The sequence below is a fragment of the Onychomys torridus genome, chromosome 8, assembly GCF_903995425.1.
Source record: "Onychomys torridus chromosome 8, mOncTor1.1, whole genome shotgun sequence".
Classification (NCBI taxonomy): Eukaryota; Metazoa; Chordata; class Mammalia; order Rodentia; family Cricetidae; genus Onychomys; species Onychomys torridus.
In genome coordinates, this window is record NC_050450.1 from 101,196,694 (window position 1) to 101,212,595 (window position 15,902).

Genomic DNA, 15,902 nt, shown 5'->3' on the forward strand with positions numbered 1-15,902 from the left:
TAGGGCCTCAGTTCTTTTGTGGGTCCTGCCACTTTAACTAGAAGAAAAAGCAACTCATACTGAGTACCTGGCAGGTCCTCACCAGAGACACCTATCCTCATCATAACTGTGGTACAATACTGACACAGGGCATCATGGGTTCTTGGGATGAGCATGCGTCTGTGTTTGAGAAACAGCACTTTAAAGCATTCATGAGAAACTCTTGGTCTAATTAGATTCCTGCTCTTTTGACTCATAAGGCAGTTTTTAAAACTCCACAGAATGTCAAACATAGAATGGCCATAGAGCCCAGCAAGTCCATTCTTGGGCGTGTGTCTAAGAGAAATGAAGATGCTAGTCTACCCACAAGGCTCTGCCTGGTGGGTCACAGCAGTGCTGGAGTGGGGAGGGCTCAGTTCTACACTGTGCCCCTTTCTCTGACCTCTGGCTCAGTGTGTGAACAGACAGAGCCTGAGATGCCCTGGGTAGCGCACCGATCCTGGAGATGGGTCCCCAGGTGATTCGCACATCCCTATTCTGTTTCAAGCCCCTGGATGCCTTTATCCTTTGAACTCAGGTTTTCTACACAAATGGGACAGTCCTACAAATCTCACTTGGGCTTCAAGATCTACCTCTAGAGTTGGAAAGGATCTTCGTGAAGTTTAAACAGACAGAAATATAGCCATGATGGAGAAGTGCAGAACAACCTTGAGTGGCAAGCCAGGCCTGAGATTTCTAGAGGTCTCTCCAGTGTCTAAGGTGGAGACAGAGACATCTAGGGCCAGAGCTGTCTTTATTAGGGCAGAGGAAGAGCCTCAGGACTCAGGAAGGAGCCAGGTATAGACAAGCAGCTCCTCATATATGCCATCTGCTGTTATTTCACCCCGGCTTAATCAAGGTCTTCCTTCTGAGCACAAAGGGGGAGTTCTGTGTTGGGAGTGGATGTCTATTCTACCCAGAATCTTGCTTGAAAGCATCAATTGAAAAAACAAAACATAACTTCAGAAGCAAGCTTGTCTCTGAAGATCACTTAAAACCCATAAGTCCTTGACCATAAGTGTATTTTTCTACTAGAAATGGCTGGAATAGTTGCTCATATTATCATTCTCCAAAAAGATGGGGCCTGGGGATCAAAGGGATGCCGTGTAGGTGCATAAGGGATCTGACACCTTATTATCTGAGATGGTTCATAAGAACCCTCTGAGCTATGGTCAACTCAGGTCAGACCAACGTCTGTTACTATCCAAGATTGATGAACAGTCACATGGGGCAGGGAGATGGCTCAGTGGTTAAAAGCACTCACTGCTCTTGCAGAGGACCTGGGTTCAATTCCCAGCAATCACCTGGTGCCTCACAACCATCCATGACTCCAGTTCTAGAGGATCCAATGTCCTGCTCTGACCTCTGTGGGCACCTGGTACACAAACATGCAGGCAAAGCACTCACACACAGAAAAGAAACAATTGTGTTAAAGTCACTAGAACACTAACGTGTCACAATGACAAAAAGAAAAGCTGAATTGACTTTTGGGGGCTCTGAGGCCCCACATTTCCACTTTCCTTGATTAGAATAACTCCCCACTCTATTGGTCTCTTCATAGAGCATCATAGAAAAGATCTATTTTAATTCTTGGGAGAAGGAGCAACAATGATGAATCTGTTCTGTGATGAACTAAATGAGGTGTGAAATACTCAGAGCCAGGTAGCAGGACTATAAAAATGCTATTTTACAAATCATCTAAGGAATGTTTACCAACTCCTACAGACACAGATGCCAGAAAGACAGATACATCGATAGAAGATAAAGATAGTAATATATACATAGGGTGTAGTTATATGAAGAGAGTCAATATAGGTAGAAGTTCTATTTAAGCCCAACAGCAATTCAGAGAATTGTCTCAAGTGCCTCCTGAAGTCTCCGTCTTCCCTATTACCTCACCTAGTGAGCTAGGATGCCAGACCACCACATGGTGGCGCTGTGGGCCATTTAAAAATGCCACTGTGGCCTGGAAAGGAAACTTGAAGGAAAGGGATTGTGGACCACTCAAGAACTCCAGCGATGACAGTTGGATGGATTCGAGAGAAAGCTTGCTCACTTAGAGACTGAGAGCAGGATCTTCGAGGCCAGATGAAGAACAGAAGCAGGGGAGAGTGAAGGGCTGTGAAGAGGAGAGGGGGTGATGGGGTGAAAGGCATTACCATGCTCTGGTTGCCTACACGCCCTCATGCTAGCTCACCTGCCACACCTGAGTCTCGAGAACACATCCAGGGAAGCTCAAGTCGGAGAGCATGAACAGCTCAAGATCAACCACCCAGAGGAAGAGAGGGTCTCCCTGGAATGGCCCAAAAGGCACATGGACTTGGTGTATGTAGGGGCAATCACACACGCAGCTACGTAATCTTTGCTGGGAGGCAATTATCATGGGTCGTTCCCGAAAAGATGCTCAGTGAATCAGGAAAACATACCATTGCTATTTTTTAAAAAAATCTTAACAAATGGTTAATTAATGACTCCTGTCTTACATAATTGGCCATACAGCAATGTTTGCATTTCATAAGTCAAAAGAAAAGATTTGTGTCGTTTCCTACCTCTGCTCTGATATGCTAGCAGACACAAACTTGAAAGTTGGTCTTAACTGAGCAAGTGAGCTCTGAATGCAGACTAACCCACCAGACATCCTTGATGAAGTGTTTGGACACCGGGCACCAGTAGCCAGCCTGGACATGCAGCATGAAATGCATGCAACTAGCCCTTGGGGATATGCTTCTGTGGGTTGTTCGAGGTACATGGTCAGTCTGCAGGCAGCAGCATCCACTCTGCATGGCCCTGCACCAGGACACCTGCTGAACCCATCAGTCCAGGAGTTCAGAGACTATAAACGCCCCTAGCCCAGGCTGGAAATGTGAGTGCAAAGCACAGTGTTTAAGCATTAAGTGCCTTTGCTCTCCCTGCTGGTTTGAATTATGTTCACTATGAAGTGAGGGATGAGGGTGTGGTCTCCTCTTAATGATACTTATGAAAGGAAAATTGCTTTCATCATCAAACTCCCCAAGGACATATGGTCTTCAGAATTTCTTTGTGGTTGAAGTCAAAAGAAACCACCAGGGGACCAGATCAGAAAGCCAAGCCAAGCCAAAGAGTGTTTTCCTTGGCCCATAGGCTGCTCAGGATTGGCTGAGTCTTCTTGACTCAGGGGACACTTTTTTTTTTTTTCTTAAGACAGTGTCTCGTGTGTCCCAGGCTAGACTCAAACTCACTACATAGCTTAGGATGACCCTGAACTTACCTTCCTCTCTTCACCTCCTGAGTGCTGGGATGTACAGGCATGCCCCACCATACCTAGTCCAATCCATGCTGGGGTTGATCCCAGGGCTCTGTGCGTGCTACACACTCTGATGACTGAGCTACATCCTTGGCCAGCCTTCTTTCCCTTTTTGAGACAGGCCCTTGCTAGGTAGACAGTTCACTGATAATTTATATGTAGCCAAGGCTGGCCCTGAACTTATAAAATACTCCTACCTCAGTTTTCAAAGCGATAGAACTATAGGTATGTGCCCCCATATCCATGCTGACTACTGATTTCAGAAGGAAAACTGCCCTACAGCAGACTCAGCAACAGCACTGGGCGAGATAAGGAGAGCAGTAACAGCACATCGGCACCTGGTGGCAGGAGCGACACATCGATTCTAGGCTAGGTGCCCCTGCCTTTCTGTGTCTCTTGCCTTAAGAGGTCACAGCAATGGTGGGAACGGAAGAAAGTACCTTATTGCAATATTTACTATTTACTTCTCTGCTGGTGGTGAAGGCTCACAGTGCAGGTACGGCGAGACTCCACCACAAGATGCATTGCAAATGGCCCCCAATGGTCATGAAGAGACAGTTTGGCACCCAAGGGCTCAATGATGAACTTGGGTCCAAACTAAGGAATGGGTCCACTCTATCTAAGTCCATGACCTTTATGTAAAAAGTCAGAAAATATTTTCAGCCTTAAGAAGTCTATGTCACCTACTCACTCAGCCTATGGAGCCAAGGAGCCAGAGAGAGCATGTATAGAAACTGATTAATCTGTGTTTCAATAAAGCTCTATTTACATAAACAGGTGCTGAGCCAAACTTGGTTAGCTGTGTCTGTGTACACATCCCTCTAGAATAATGATGAACCCACTGGAAGTCAGAAGTTAAAAAAAAAAAATTGCATTAAGGGATGGTGGGATGTCTCAGTGGGTAAGGGCACTGGCTGCCAAGCCTCATGACCTGAGTTTGATCCCCAGGACTCAAATGGTGGAAGGAGAGAACTGACTTTTGTAAGGTGTCCTGCCCTCCATCCCCCCCAACACACACACACACACACACACACACACACACACACACACACACACACACACTGCTTTGACAACACATCTACTTTAACTGCCATCCGGCTCAACAACATAGAACTCGGTAGAATGTCGTCAATTGCTTCCTAGAGAGGCTGGCTGGGAACTACCAGCCTCCTTCGAGAGGATGGGACTATTTGCAGGGCGGCAGTCTGAGTGTGCTGAATAGCTCCCTGATTCACATCAGCCCTTCTTTTTTCCCATTGTTGTCTCATGATTCACCATGGCTCCTTGACACCTGATCTTGAAATGCCCCTTCTAAACTAACGACATTTGTGGTCTGTGTTAAACTCCTCCGCTGGGGAGTTTTCCTTTTTCCTCTCCTCAGCACCGTAGCCCTCCCTTTCTTCAGGGTTACTGGAGTTTGTTCTTTGAGGTCATCTTGTTCTGTAGTGAAATCCTTCCCATGGCTCCCGCATCCTCTTCCCACCTCCCCAAGCCATCCCAGCTTAGGCAGATGGCTGCTTCCAGCACCTCTGGGGCTCTGTCCCGAGTCTGCACCAAGGCAGGGTGGCGTCAGGCCACTGGGTGGGTGATACGCTTGGTCTTCAACCTGCCTCCCTGGAATTCTTTCAGCTTCCTTTCTGTGAGCACGAGGGGAGTCTATCTTGAGAACATCTGTCCAGCTGCCCTGAGAACCCGTTGGGGGCTTCCTCCGGTTACTTACTGCATCCTCCAGCATCAGTCCCATGTATTGCAGCTTGCTGCCTTTAGACTTGGCTGCAATTCATACCACAACTGTAAAAGACTCTCCCTGTTCTGAGTCTCATAGATGGTCTGGTTTCCATCACTCCCTGCAGCTTAGATTATGTTGATCTGATCTGAATTCTGCTTCTGGTTTAAATGCCCACTCACAAATTATGTTGTCTACTGCTTCTGTTAATGATGATCAACAATATCACACTCAAGTCTGATAATGTGATATGATGATGATGACCCAAGTGATAATGGCTCTGCGGCACGGCACCGATCTACTTTGGGAAATGAGCATGTGTGCTTAATAAAGACATGGTTTCAGGGCTGACATTATGGCTCAGTGGGAAAAGTGCTTGCTGTGCAAGCATTGAGGACCTAGGTTTGAATCCCCAGAATATGAATAAGGCCAGACATGGTAGCACGTTCATAATCCCAGCATGACTGGCAGGCTGAGGGGGCAGAGAGAGTGGAATTTTGAAAGCTCATGGGCAGGGTAGCCTAGTGTATGCTGTGATGAACCAGAGACTACTTCAATTAAAGTGGGAGGAGAGGACTATCATGTAACAGTTTCCTCCAAGATTAAAACATTCCATCCCATAAGGAAGCTCTTTAAACAGGAAGGCAAACAAGTCAAAACAGCTGCAGGAAGTCCCTGAAATGGACCAGATTCATTAGGCCCCTCCTTGCTAGAGTAAACAATGAAAACTGAGCATCTCTTTTCACAGGAAGCTGCGTCACAAAGGCTCAACTTTAGCTATTAAGAAGAGGCTCAGGGGAGAGGAGCTATAAGAAGACTCTGAGACCAGACCGCTACCTGGAAGAAGTAGAAGCCAGTTGTCGCAGAGAGTTTAGAGCAGAGTCACTTGGAAAAGACACTCTCCAACCTGTTGAGCTGCCTGTGGCTGTGCAGAGTGCTCCAGGTTTCCCAGCTTTAGTGAGCTGCCACTTGTGCTGATGCAGGATACAATGCCTGCTCTCCGTTCTGTTCACTTTTCAGCCATGCTCTTAACAAGCCTCCCAAAGAGACACTGTGCTCCCCACAAGACCGCAGTTTCAGCTTCTCTCCTCATGGTTCCAGCCTGGTTTGCGTTTAAACCATCAGAGCTCACACATCACATCGTCCTGCGGTCTGCTCCCCTTTCATACAACATTCCTCCATCCCTTCCGCAGCTCCCCACCTCAGGAGCGGAGCTGAAACTCTGCTTTGTGTCTGCTTTGTTTTTATCAGCGTCTGCACTGGGGCTTTTCAGACCTCCCTGTTTGGCTGCAGAACTACTGGCTGATGGTTGGATCTCTATTTTTCACTAAATGTTAAAAAGCATCCTTCATTTTTGCAACCTCAAAATAGTGTTTACTTTAGATTATCTTTAGCTATGTGGAGAAGCTCCGAGACCACACACACACACACACACACACACACACACACACACACACACACACACACTACATGCCTCCTATCCAGCTGTCAGATTCTTTTGTATGAGGTATGAGGGTGATTTCAGGTACCTTCCCCTTATCTCTCCACCTTATTTTTTAAGACAGAGTCTCTCACTGAACCTGGAGTTTACATTGTTTGCTACACTTGCTGACCAGGGAGCTCCCAAGATCCACCTGTCTCCAGCCCTCAACTCTGGGATTCCAGATGTGTGCCACCCTGCCCTGTTTTGTATGTGGGTGCCTGGGATCTGAACCCAGGTTGTCATGCTTGTACAGCAAGCACTTTTGACATGGAGCCATCCCTTCAGCCCCTCAGCTCACCAGCTCTTGATGTCTATGTAAAAGGGTTCATATTCCTCAGTGAGACATTACTGCCTCACATGGCAAAGCAGATGTAGATTCTTGTCAATTTTTCCCAATGTCTCTGGGATCCCAATCAGGACAGCACCTTATATGCCATCTCTCTGGCCTGCCCTGGACTGTGTCTCCAAGGGTCCTCAATTCTGATGATACTGAGAATTTGACAGAGGCAGGTCACATGGATTTGATGACTTTTTCACACCTGTAGTTTTACAGATGTGATTTTTCCTTGGTGGTTTTTTTCTTCTCTTAACTGAGTTTTGTCTCTATTTTATTTTTGTTTTAGTGGTTTTTTAAAAAAATATTTTATGTTCTGTTGTAATTATTAGTGTGTGTGTGTGTGTGTGTGTGTGTGTGTGTGTGTGTGTGTGTGTGTGTAGGTGGTTGGATGAGTGCCTGAAGAAGCCAGAGAGCTCCTAGGGCTCAGTCAAGCTGGAGTCATAGGCAGTGGTAAGCCACCTGACATGGGTGCTGGGAACTGAACTGAACTCTGGTCCTCCCCAAGAGCAGGAAGTGCGCTGTTAACCACGGAGTCACCTCTCCAGTCCCCTCACTGTGTTCTTATCTGTACTTAAGTGTCTATCTGGAAGCATCCTGGATATTGGCTTCTTTATTTGTGGCTTCTGGGACAAGACAGAGCACATAATCTGTATTCTACAGCCTTGTGCAGTGCAGGCCTAAGGTTCTGATATCTTATAGATACTTTCCTATATATCCCCTCTCCACCTGAGATCCTGGAAAGAGAGCACATTTCCCACGCAAGTTCCTGGACCATGGGGCATTTTATAGCCCCTTACATAGGCAGGTAGTATGTCTGATCCTTATCTATATGCCTGGACTGTCTCAGCTCCTGAACCCCACAGCAAAGGCCATGTCTGCATGTCCTCAAATCTCTCCCAAGCTCTGAAGCCACTCACCACCTGGCCTTTGGAGCCCTTCACAGGAGTATTTCTCTTCTCTAGTCCATGGACACAATTAGTGTTGCTTGCTTCCTTTGAGAAGGGACATCTACGCCAGCTGAGTTTACCCTGTCACTGGAAGGACTGGGGCACTTTCCACACTACTTGGAAGTTTTATACAACTGTGTTTTTCACAATGGCTGGCACAACATGGGGGATGCACTTGTGCCCACTGAAGTGCACACAGATGAGTGAGTGAGTGAATGAATGAATGAATGAATGAATGCATGTAGATCAAGAGAGCTCAGAAGACTCAGCATCTGCAGCTTCCGCAAGAACCTAAAATTTAAGGTCTTTATTTAGGGCCCAAATGAAGCACTGGGTGAGTTTAGGATACTCCAGACAGGGAACAGGTGCAGAGTCGCCTACTCAGTGCCACCACACCCCACCTCTGCTGCCTTGTTCAATGCTGGGGACATCTTGGTTTCACCAGCGTGTTCACCTAAGAACCGTGGTCATGTTTGTCATCTTACAGTTGACTGCCATCTCCTTTCCTGACAAAGGGAAAACTAACAAGTGGGGGGGGGGCGGGGGGGACCTGCCATAACGGAGCATGCAGAAGTTGCAGGTGGTAATCCAAGGCAGGACCCTGGCAGGGCACACGGATGCTCCTGCAGCCTGCTTTTTTAGATTCCACATACAGCACAGGCTCAAAAGCCCCAGCATGAGGAGACAATCAGAAGCCACCTCCCTCAAGCACACTGCATAAACAAGCACCCCACAGGCCTAACCATGGGCTTGGTTTGGCCTCTACAGCCTCAGAGATCATAGGCACCGCCTGCCCATCTGCAGCTCATCAAGCTTTCCTCCCCCACCTGTGGCTGCCAGAGGGCCAGATTCACACTCACCACCACCTCTCTTCCCATGAGAAGCCATCTAAAGCAGTGATTCTCAAGCTGTGGGTCATGACCCCTTTGGGGTCGCATATCAGATATCCTGCATTTCAGATATTTACATTACAATTCATAACAGTAGCAAAATTACAATTATGAAGTAGCAACAAAAATAATTTTATGGTTGGGAGTCACCACACCATGTGGAACTGTATTAAAGGGTCACAGCATTAGGAAGGTTGAGAACCACTGGTCTAAAGCATGAGCTGAAGCAGAAAGGGTTAACAAGCCTGTGTCTAGGAGCCCATTCTGTGTCTGTCACCCAGGAGTAAGAATGCAGGTCCCGGAGAAAGGCAGTAATCTGGTAAACCCCGAGTGGGGTTTCCATGGGGGAGCTGGGCCGAAGGTTGGAGGCATCTTTCCCCTCCTTCACTTCTTCAAGTTTTACACTCCCTCAAACTCTGGATGTGTGGTGGTAGCCATGGTGGCAGCAGATCGCCAACAACTCTGTCCCTACCATTACCAGGGCTGAGTGACCTGTGGGGACCTAAGAAGCACCTAGTGATGTCAGTATAGCAGCGCAGCTCATGTAGCTGAAAACGCTGAGGCCTGCCGCCCCACCCCCACCTGTGGAGACCTGCCGCCCCACCACCAGCTGTGGAGGCCTGTGGAGGAGTAATGTAACTCAGAGAGGATGTGTTGGAAATGTTTTTGTTCCATTTCCTTGAGGAATATTCACAAAGGCTGGCAGAAAGAGCAGGTGACAGCAGAGAGGGAGATCGATCGGAGTGGATATCAAGATGTCATGGGGGCATGGTGCCACCAGACAGAGCCTGGCCTGTGAGTACAGTGCCTGGGGACATGGCTGTCACTTGCAGGCACTGGTCTCGTGGGGCACATGTGGCCTCCCATTTCTGGGAGAGCTTGGTCTCTGAATGCTTGTAAGGTCAGCTCCTCGGGGCTCTCAGACCTGGGGACACTGTCTGACCCTGGAGGTTCTCATGGTCTGATGAAGCCAAGTTCAACTGGCCACATCAAAAGGACAGAGGGCCAAGCCTGCCCTCTCCCAGGACTTGGGAGCAGAGTAGTCTGTGGATGCCATGAGTCATCATTAGCCCTTGGCTGTTTATTTTTGTTTTGGTTTGGTTTTGGTGATATTTCTTACATTCTAAAGGTCCTTCTTTCCTTCCCCCATCCATGTTCTGATTTGATTTTTACAAACAGCATCATTTTTACCAAGAGGCTAAAGTGAAAATGGCTTAGGGGTCCAAGAGGCAGGAAGAATGAGTAGGACATACTTCAACCTAGAACCTGACAGTGCCCTTGAAGTTTGGGGCTTCATGGAGCAAACATACTTTTCACATATAGGCTTAGGATGCAGAGTCTGACCGTGAGGGCATTTAACCCACAGGGCTCTGTGGCATCTGGGACACAGATACAAAGGCAAATGTGATCTCAGTCTTCCAGGGGTGTAAAAAGGCCTAGTGCAAAGATGGAAAAGGGGTAATGTAGCAAATTCCTCTTGACATACCCGGCCAGTAGACATAGGGCTGGTCTTCACAGGAGGGCTGCACTGTGTGGGGGTGGGGAGCCGAAGGGCTTCCTGAAGGCAATGAGCTAAATACTCTGACCCATCGGACTTGAGGGGTGTGTGTGATGTGTGTGGTCATGTTTTGGGGGTACATGCATGCGTGTTCCTGTGCATGTGGAGGCCAGAAGACAACCTTAAGAGTGTTGTTACCTGGGCATTGCCCACCATTTTGTTTTTGAGACATGGTGTCTCATTAGCCTGCACTCATTGATTAGGCTAAGCTGGCTGGTCAGCTAGCCCCAGGGACCCTCCTGTCTCTGCCTCCTCAGTGCCAAGATTACAAGTATACACCATGCGGACTAGCTTCTCTGCTCCATAGGTTCTGGGGACCAAACTCAGATCTTCATTCTTGTAAAAGAGACATTTTACAAACTGAGCTAGCTTTCCAGCCCTTAAATTACATTTCAAGTACTCGTGAATTTAGGTGCTTTTAGGCAGTGAGTGTTTTAAGTTGCCCCAGTGTGCACCATTCCCAGATACCTCCATCCTGTTATTTCCACTCTAAAGGTGGTCCTTGGATGAGAGAGCCCATCCTGCTGGCCTTCAGCCTGGAGGACGGAGTAGTCACCTTTGTGACTGTGGGTGGACCCTGTGGGGTTTATCACATGAGGTCTCAATGATATCATGGGATTTGAGGCCATACCCACACCAAGGCCCTGCTGGACTCAACAGAGTCAAGTAAGAGGAAGAACTCAGCAGGTCTGGCAGCCTAGAGAAGGAGGAGAGAACTTAGGCAGTGAGGAGGACAGTGGGTTTGGCCTGGCTGGCAAAATACAAGCTGGCGGAAGGCAACCCCAAAGGAGCGCAGGGCCCATAGACCAGGGACAGTGACAGTAAAGCTCAACTTTAAAAAGCTGAGCACGGAGACTCTAAGAAACACCTGACTAGAGATGTCTAGAAGGCAGCCAGCCCCACAGGAAGGAGCTCAGGATTAGGCTGGAGCTAGATGTGGGCATCACTAGCAAGGAGATGGAAAGTAGGTCACAGGGATGGAGGAGGTTGCCAGGGAGAGTGCATGCGATGAAAGAGAGGATGCTTCAGGGACAGACTGCTGGACACTGACATTTAAGAATGGGTCATTGGGTGAGCCTTCTGGGAAGACAGTCTAAAACGGGGGGACCAGAAAAGCCCAGTGACAAGAGAAAAGGAGGCTTCCAAACGGAAGGAGCCCCTTAGAGCATTGATGGCTGCCTCTGCTAACCCTTCTCCTTCATCTTTATACATTATGTGCTTAGAGTACAGCATGCTATTATATCTTGGTTTCATTTGCAAAGTGGCTACTTGTTAGCTGGCTCCCACGAGAAAGACTATATACAAGCCCGCTTGTCTGATTGAGTACTTCACTCACACATGAACTTCTTCCTTCTTCCCCACAATGGGGCTGAAGATGCTTAGCAAGCTTGTGCCAGCAGCTGACCCAGGTACCAAGTAAGTGTGGAGACCTGAGGGCTGTGAGGGCCACGTTCCAGGCTCCAGGCGCCGGCTTACCTGGCACTCTCGAAGGTGGCAGATGCAGTCTTTTCTACAGCTCCAAATCCTACACCGACAGCAAGACCCTCTGAAATAGACATGAGACACAGAGATTAGGGATCACTTCCACTGCCATCCTCGGATCAGGTAGGGCTGTTTCAGGCTGCAAATAACAGAAAATCAGTGTCAGGAACAGTGGCATTTTAAATCTAGGTTCATAGACTCCAGTCTGCCTCCTGTTTGGTGTGTGTGTGTGTGTGTGTGTGTGTGTGTGTGTGTGTGTGTGTGTGTGTGTGTGTGTGTGTGTGTGTGAGTGAGAGAGAGAGAGAGAGAGAGAGAGAGAGAGAGAGAAGTAGGGATTGTCAACATGATGGAATTTAGAATTACAATGGAAACAAATCCCTTGGCATTATCTGTGAGGTATTATTCTTTCTTTCTTTCCTTCCTTCCTTCCTTTTCTTTTTTTTTTTTTCCCTTTTGAGACAAGGTCTCTCTATATAGTCCTGGCTGTCCTGGAACTCACTATGTAGGCACAGCTGGCCTTGAACTCACAGAGATCCACCTGAGCCACCACACTCAGCCCAGCGGCATTATTTCATTTAGGTTGAGGTGGGAAAGCCCACCCTAAATCTGGGCAGTTCCTTTCCGCAGGGTCAGGCCCCAGAAGGAGAAAGGAGAAAAGGATCTGAGCAGAGATAGTCATCTTCCTCTGCTTCCTGACTGTGGGTGCCGTGTGACCAGCTGCCTCAAGCTCCTGACACCATGTCTCCCCCACCATGATGGACTGTACCCCTGAACTGCATCCATGTAAGAAGTAAGCAGAATGCTAGAACCCTTCCTTTATCCGTCTCACACCTTAGGAAGAGAAGCTCCCCAGATGTAACTCCACATGTATCTCCTGGGTCAGAGCAAGAACCAGTACCCACTGACACCAGCCCCCAGTGGAGGAGGTGATGCTCTTATGATCCAAGCAGGAAGAACCTCCAGTACTTGGCTGGGTCAAGACCAAGGGCCTTTTGAGCCTCACTGGAGCATTTTTATGAGAGAGAGGAACTGGTGTTTCTTCAGGACTCACTGTCCCTTTGAACGGCTTGCTTCTTTGAGTCCTGTTCAGTTGGTGTGGGTCTGATACTGGGGCCAAACAACAGAGTCCTAGAGGTATACAGAATAAGTAGGCTGGGCTGTCCCACGTGAGGGACAGAGTTCACCTAAGACCCAGGATGGTTCTGCAAGATGCTATCATGGGGGTTGGAGCCCAGTGACCCTGCTAAGATACCAATGACTCCTTGGTGCCTCACTTTACCTTTGTGTCCACTCTCCTGTGTGAATCTTTCACATAAGACCTGTGTTGTCATAGGTAGTCTGGTTGAGAATTTGGGATTCTGGTTTCGCATCGAATATCTTAACCCTAGAATACAGAGTTCTAGGACCTTCTGAAATAGAGGAGATCCCCAAGTCCCAGCTGGAGTGATGCCTGGGCCATTTCCAGTTTCTAAATTCACATGTTTGGAGGGAGGATTTCTTCCTAAGACCACACAGCGGCTTGGGGACTCCTCAAAGCCTTGCTTCCCTAGAACATATGCTACACACACGACAACAAGCCAAGAAGTCAGCAAGACACTCCTACCTGCAAGCTCTAGGGGAAAGAAGCCAGCTAAGCCAGTCAGGGCCAAGGCCACCAGATTATTCCAAGGTTGTTTTTTTTTTTTTTTTGGTTGATGTTCTGTTGAGGATGGAATCCAGGGGCCTGAGAAGGCTAGGTAAACCCTCTGCCAGTGAGTTATATTGCCCTCAAAGGTGAATTTATTAAAACTTCATTCACGGGGCTGGAGAGATGGCTCAGTGGTTCAGAGCACTTGTTGCTCTTGCAGAGGTCCCGGGTTTGATTTCCAGTACCCACATGATGGCTCACAACAGTCTGTAACTCCAGTTCCAGGGGATCTGATGTCCTCTTCTGGCCTCTGCAGGCATGAGTGTTTTACCTGCATGTACCAACCTACATGCAGACAAAACAATTGTGCATATAAAATGAAATAAAATAGATTTTGTTTTTATAGTTCATTCACTTCAGTCTTTCTCTGAGGAAAGTGCCCAACTGCTGATCCTCACTTGTCAAGTGTTTCCTCCAAGCTGATGATGGCTTCCTACTAGGGCCTTGTTTCAAAATCCTCATCTTCTAGAGTCCTTTACCTTAGAAAAGTGGAGGGCTGATGATCCTCAGTATGCCAGGCTGCTACATGAATCATCAGCAGTGACTGTCATCTCCAGGCTCTGGAGCAGAGGGCAAAGGTGACAGGGTGCTGGCTAGGGTAAATTCTGGTTCTGAGAGCCAGAGTCTTGGGCCCCACATCTGTGTGTTATCCTCTTCTCCAGATGTTCCCACCAGGAGTGGAAGCCGCAATCCCAGGCAGAGGGCTAGATATACCCAGTATTAGTATGCCATTAGTTCATGGCAAGCTTCCAAATGGGGCAGGCAGGGAGGAAATTTCTGCTCAGGGCAAGCTGCAGGGGGATGGCTGAGGTCCTGGGCAGCCTCTTTCTGCAGAGTTGCCCACACCATACCCAGGAGAAAACCAAGCTGGGGGATGGGACATTCAAGTTGCTGCCCCCAGCCAGCCTTCACCTTCATGTCACCCAGACATTACCAAACTGCTGTCCTCTGCCATAAGGTGCACCAACACAGATGAGGCCCCCAACCCACTCCCATGGGTGACACTGGATTGTTGGGACTCTGGCCAGCTGAGGACAGGAGTCAAAAAATGGGAAGGTACTGAGGCTTTTATTGACCCCAGACTCAAATACTTCCCTTTGGGGGAAAAATTGTTCTCTAAAGCCATAAACAACAGCTGCTTGATTCCTCTGTTAATTTTTTTTTCTAATTAGTCATTTTAATGTAAATCACACCAATGGTGCATAAGTTAATCATCAAAATACCCAAACCAGAGATTGGCTCAGTGCACAGCACTGTGACATATGCATGCTCACTGATACTTTGGGATGGGACAAAGGATGAGTAAAGTGACCCAGCGTGTGGAGGGGTGGACTGGTCTTGAACCTATGTCACCCTCTGTCATCATTCCCAGAACGCTATTTGATATCTGGCTTTTTTTCATGGATGTGGCATGGCCTTGTGCATGCCAAACACCAGCTCCATTCCCTGCAGAATGTATGCTTCAGCTCCCAGCCAGCGATGCACCTCAGGCAAACCACCAGCAGGGGGCGATCCACTAGAGAATTTTCAGTGATGGTCTCCAAAGTGGCTGGTCCTTCCTTACTGTTCTCTTGCAGACCCAAGGAAGGGAGTCACGCCTCTAAAGCATGGGGCTGACCTCGAAGGGGGCGCGGCTAGCTCAGGTTCCCGCTGGATTAAGCAAGGGGGGAAGGTACTGGGGGAGAGAAGGTTTTTGTTATTGTGCTCAAAGGTGGGATCCGCAGGAGTTGAATGAGAAGCTAAGATAAATTACACACGCAGAAAGAACATAAATTAGAGAATCAACAGATGGGAGAAGCAACCGCTGGTGGGGAAGGAAGGGAGTTAAAATCCCGACTCCTACCCCAGGTGTTCCACCAAAAATGCAAATGAGGATAGTAATTAAGACAAGATGCTCATGTGCCTGGAATATCATTAGGAAGCTTCTGCTATAAGCCCCCCATACAAAGAGGAGATAACTGCCTGGACCAGTGAGGATGGCTGGCTGCAGGAGAGGCCCCATGGAGGACAAGCTGAGCACCAAGGCGAAAGCTGCTGTAGCCACCACAGCCTTCGTGTGGGACGGGGATGGGGCTGCCTGTCCCTTGCCACTACCCTATCCTTACCGGATCAGAAAGGTTCGCCACACGAGCCACAGGTGGTGGGTGACTGAGAAAACACCAGGGAAGCTGCAGAAGTGAATTCACAGTAACTGAGGCAATATGCACAAGAGTTACAGAATCTCAGCATGGGGAGGGGAGGTGGGCATGAAGCTCCACCCCTAGCTAAAGAGCTATTGGCAACTGATAGCAGATGAGGGTGGGAGAGTCAGTTTTCCTTCAAACCCCCACTAGACCACTCTCCAGTGAAGACCATAAACTGTACTTGATGGGGTTTTAGAGAGGGGAGGGGAACACAAAGTTGGGTGGGTAGGGAGGGCAGGATGGATCTGGAGGGAGTAAGGAGAGGGTTAATATGATCAAAGTGCACTGTACAAAATTCTCAAAGAACT

General features: G+C 48.3%; 1 protein-coding gene across 3 annotated transcripts in view; it reads right to left on the minus strand.

The window, feature by feature from the left end:
• Window positions 1–15,902, minus strand: part of Slc39a11 (solute carrier family 39 member 11) — a 410,909-nt gene that overhangs the window by 54,855 nt on the left and 340,152 nt on the right. For all 3 annotated transcript variants that reach the window (XM_036196367.1, XM_036196368.1, XM_036196366.1), the window contains exon 7: window positions 11,719–11,788. In XM_036196367.1, the coding sequence (XP_036052260.1) occupies window positions 11,719–11,788 (70 nt within the window). The remainder of the gene's footprint in view (window positions 1–11,718; window positions 11,789–15,902) is intronic.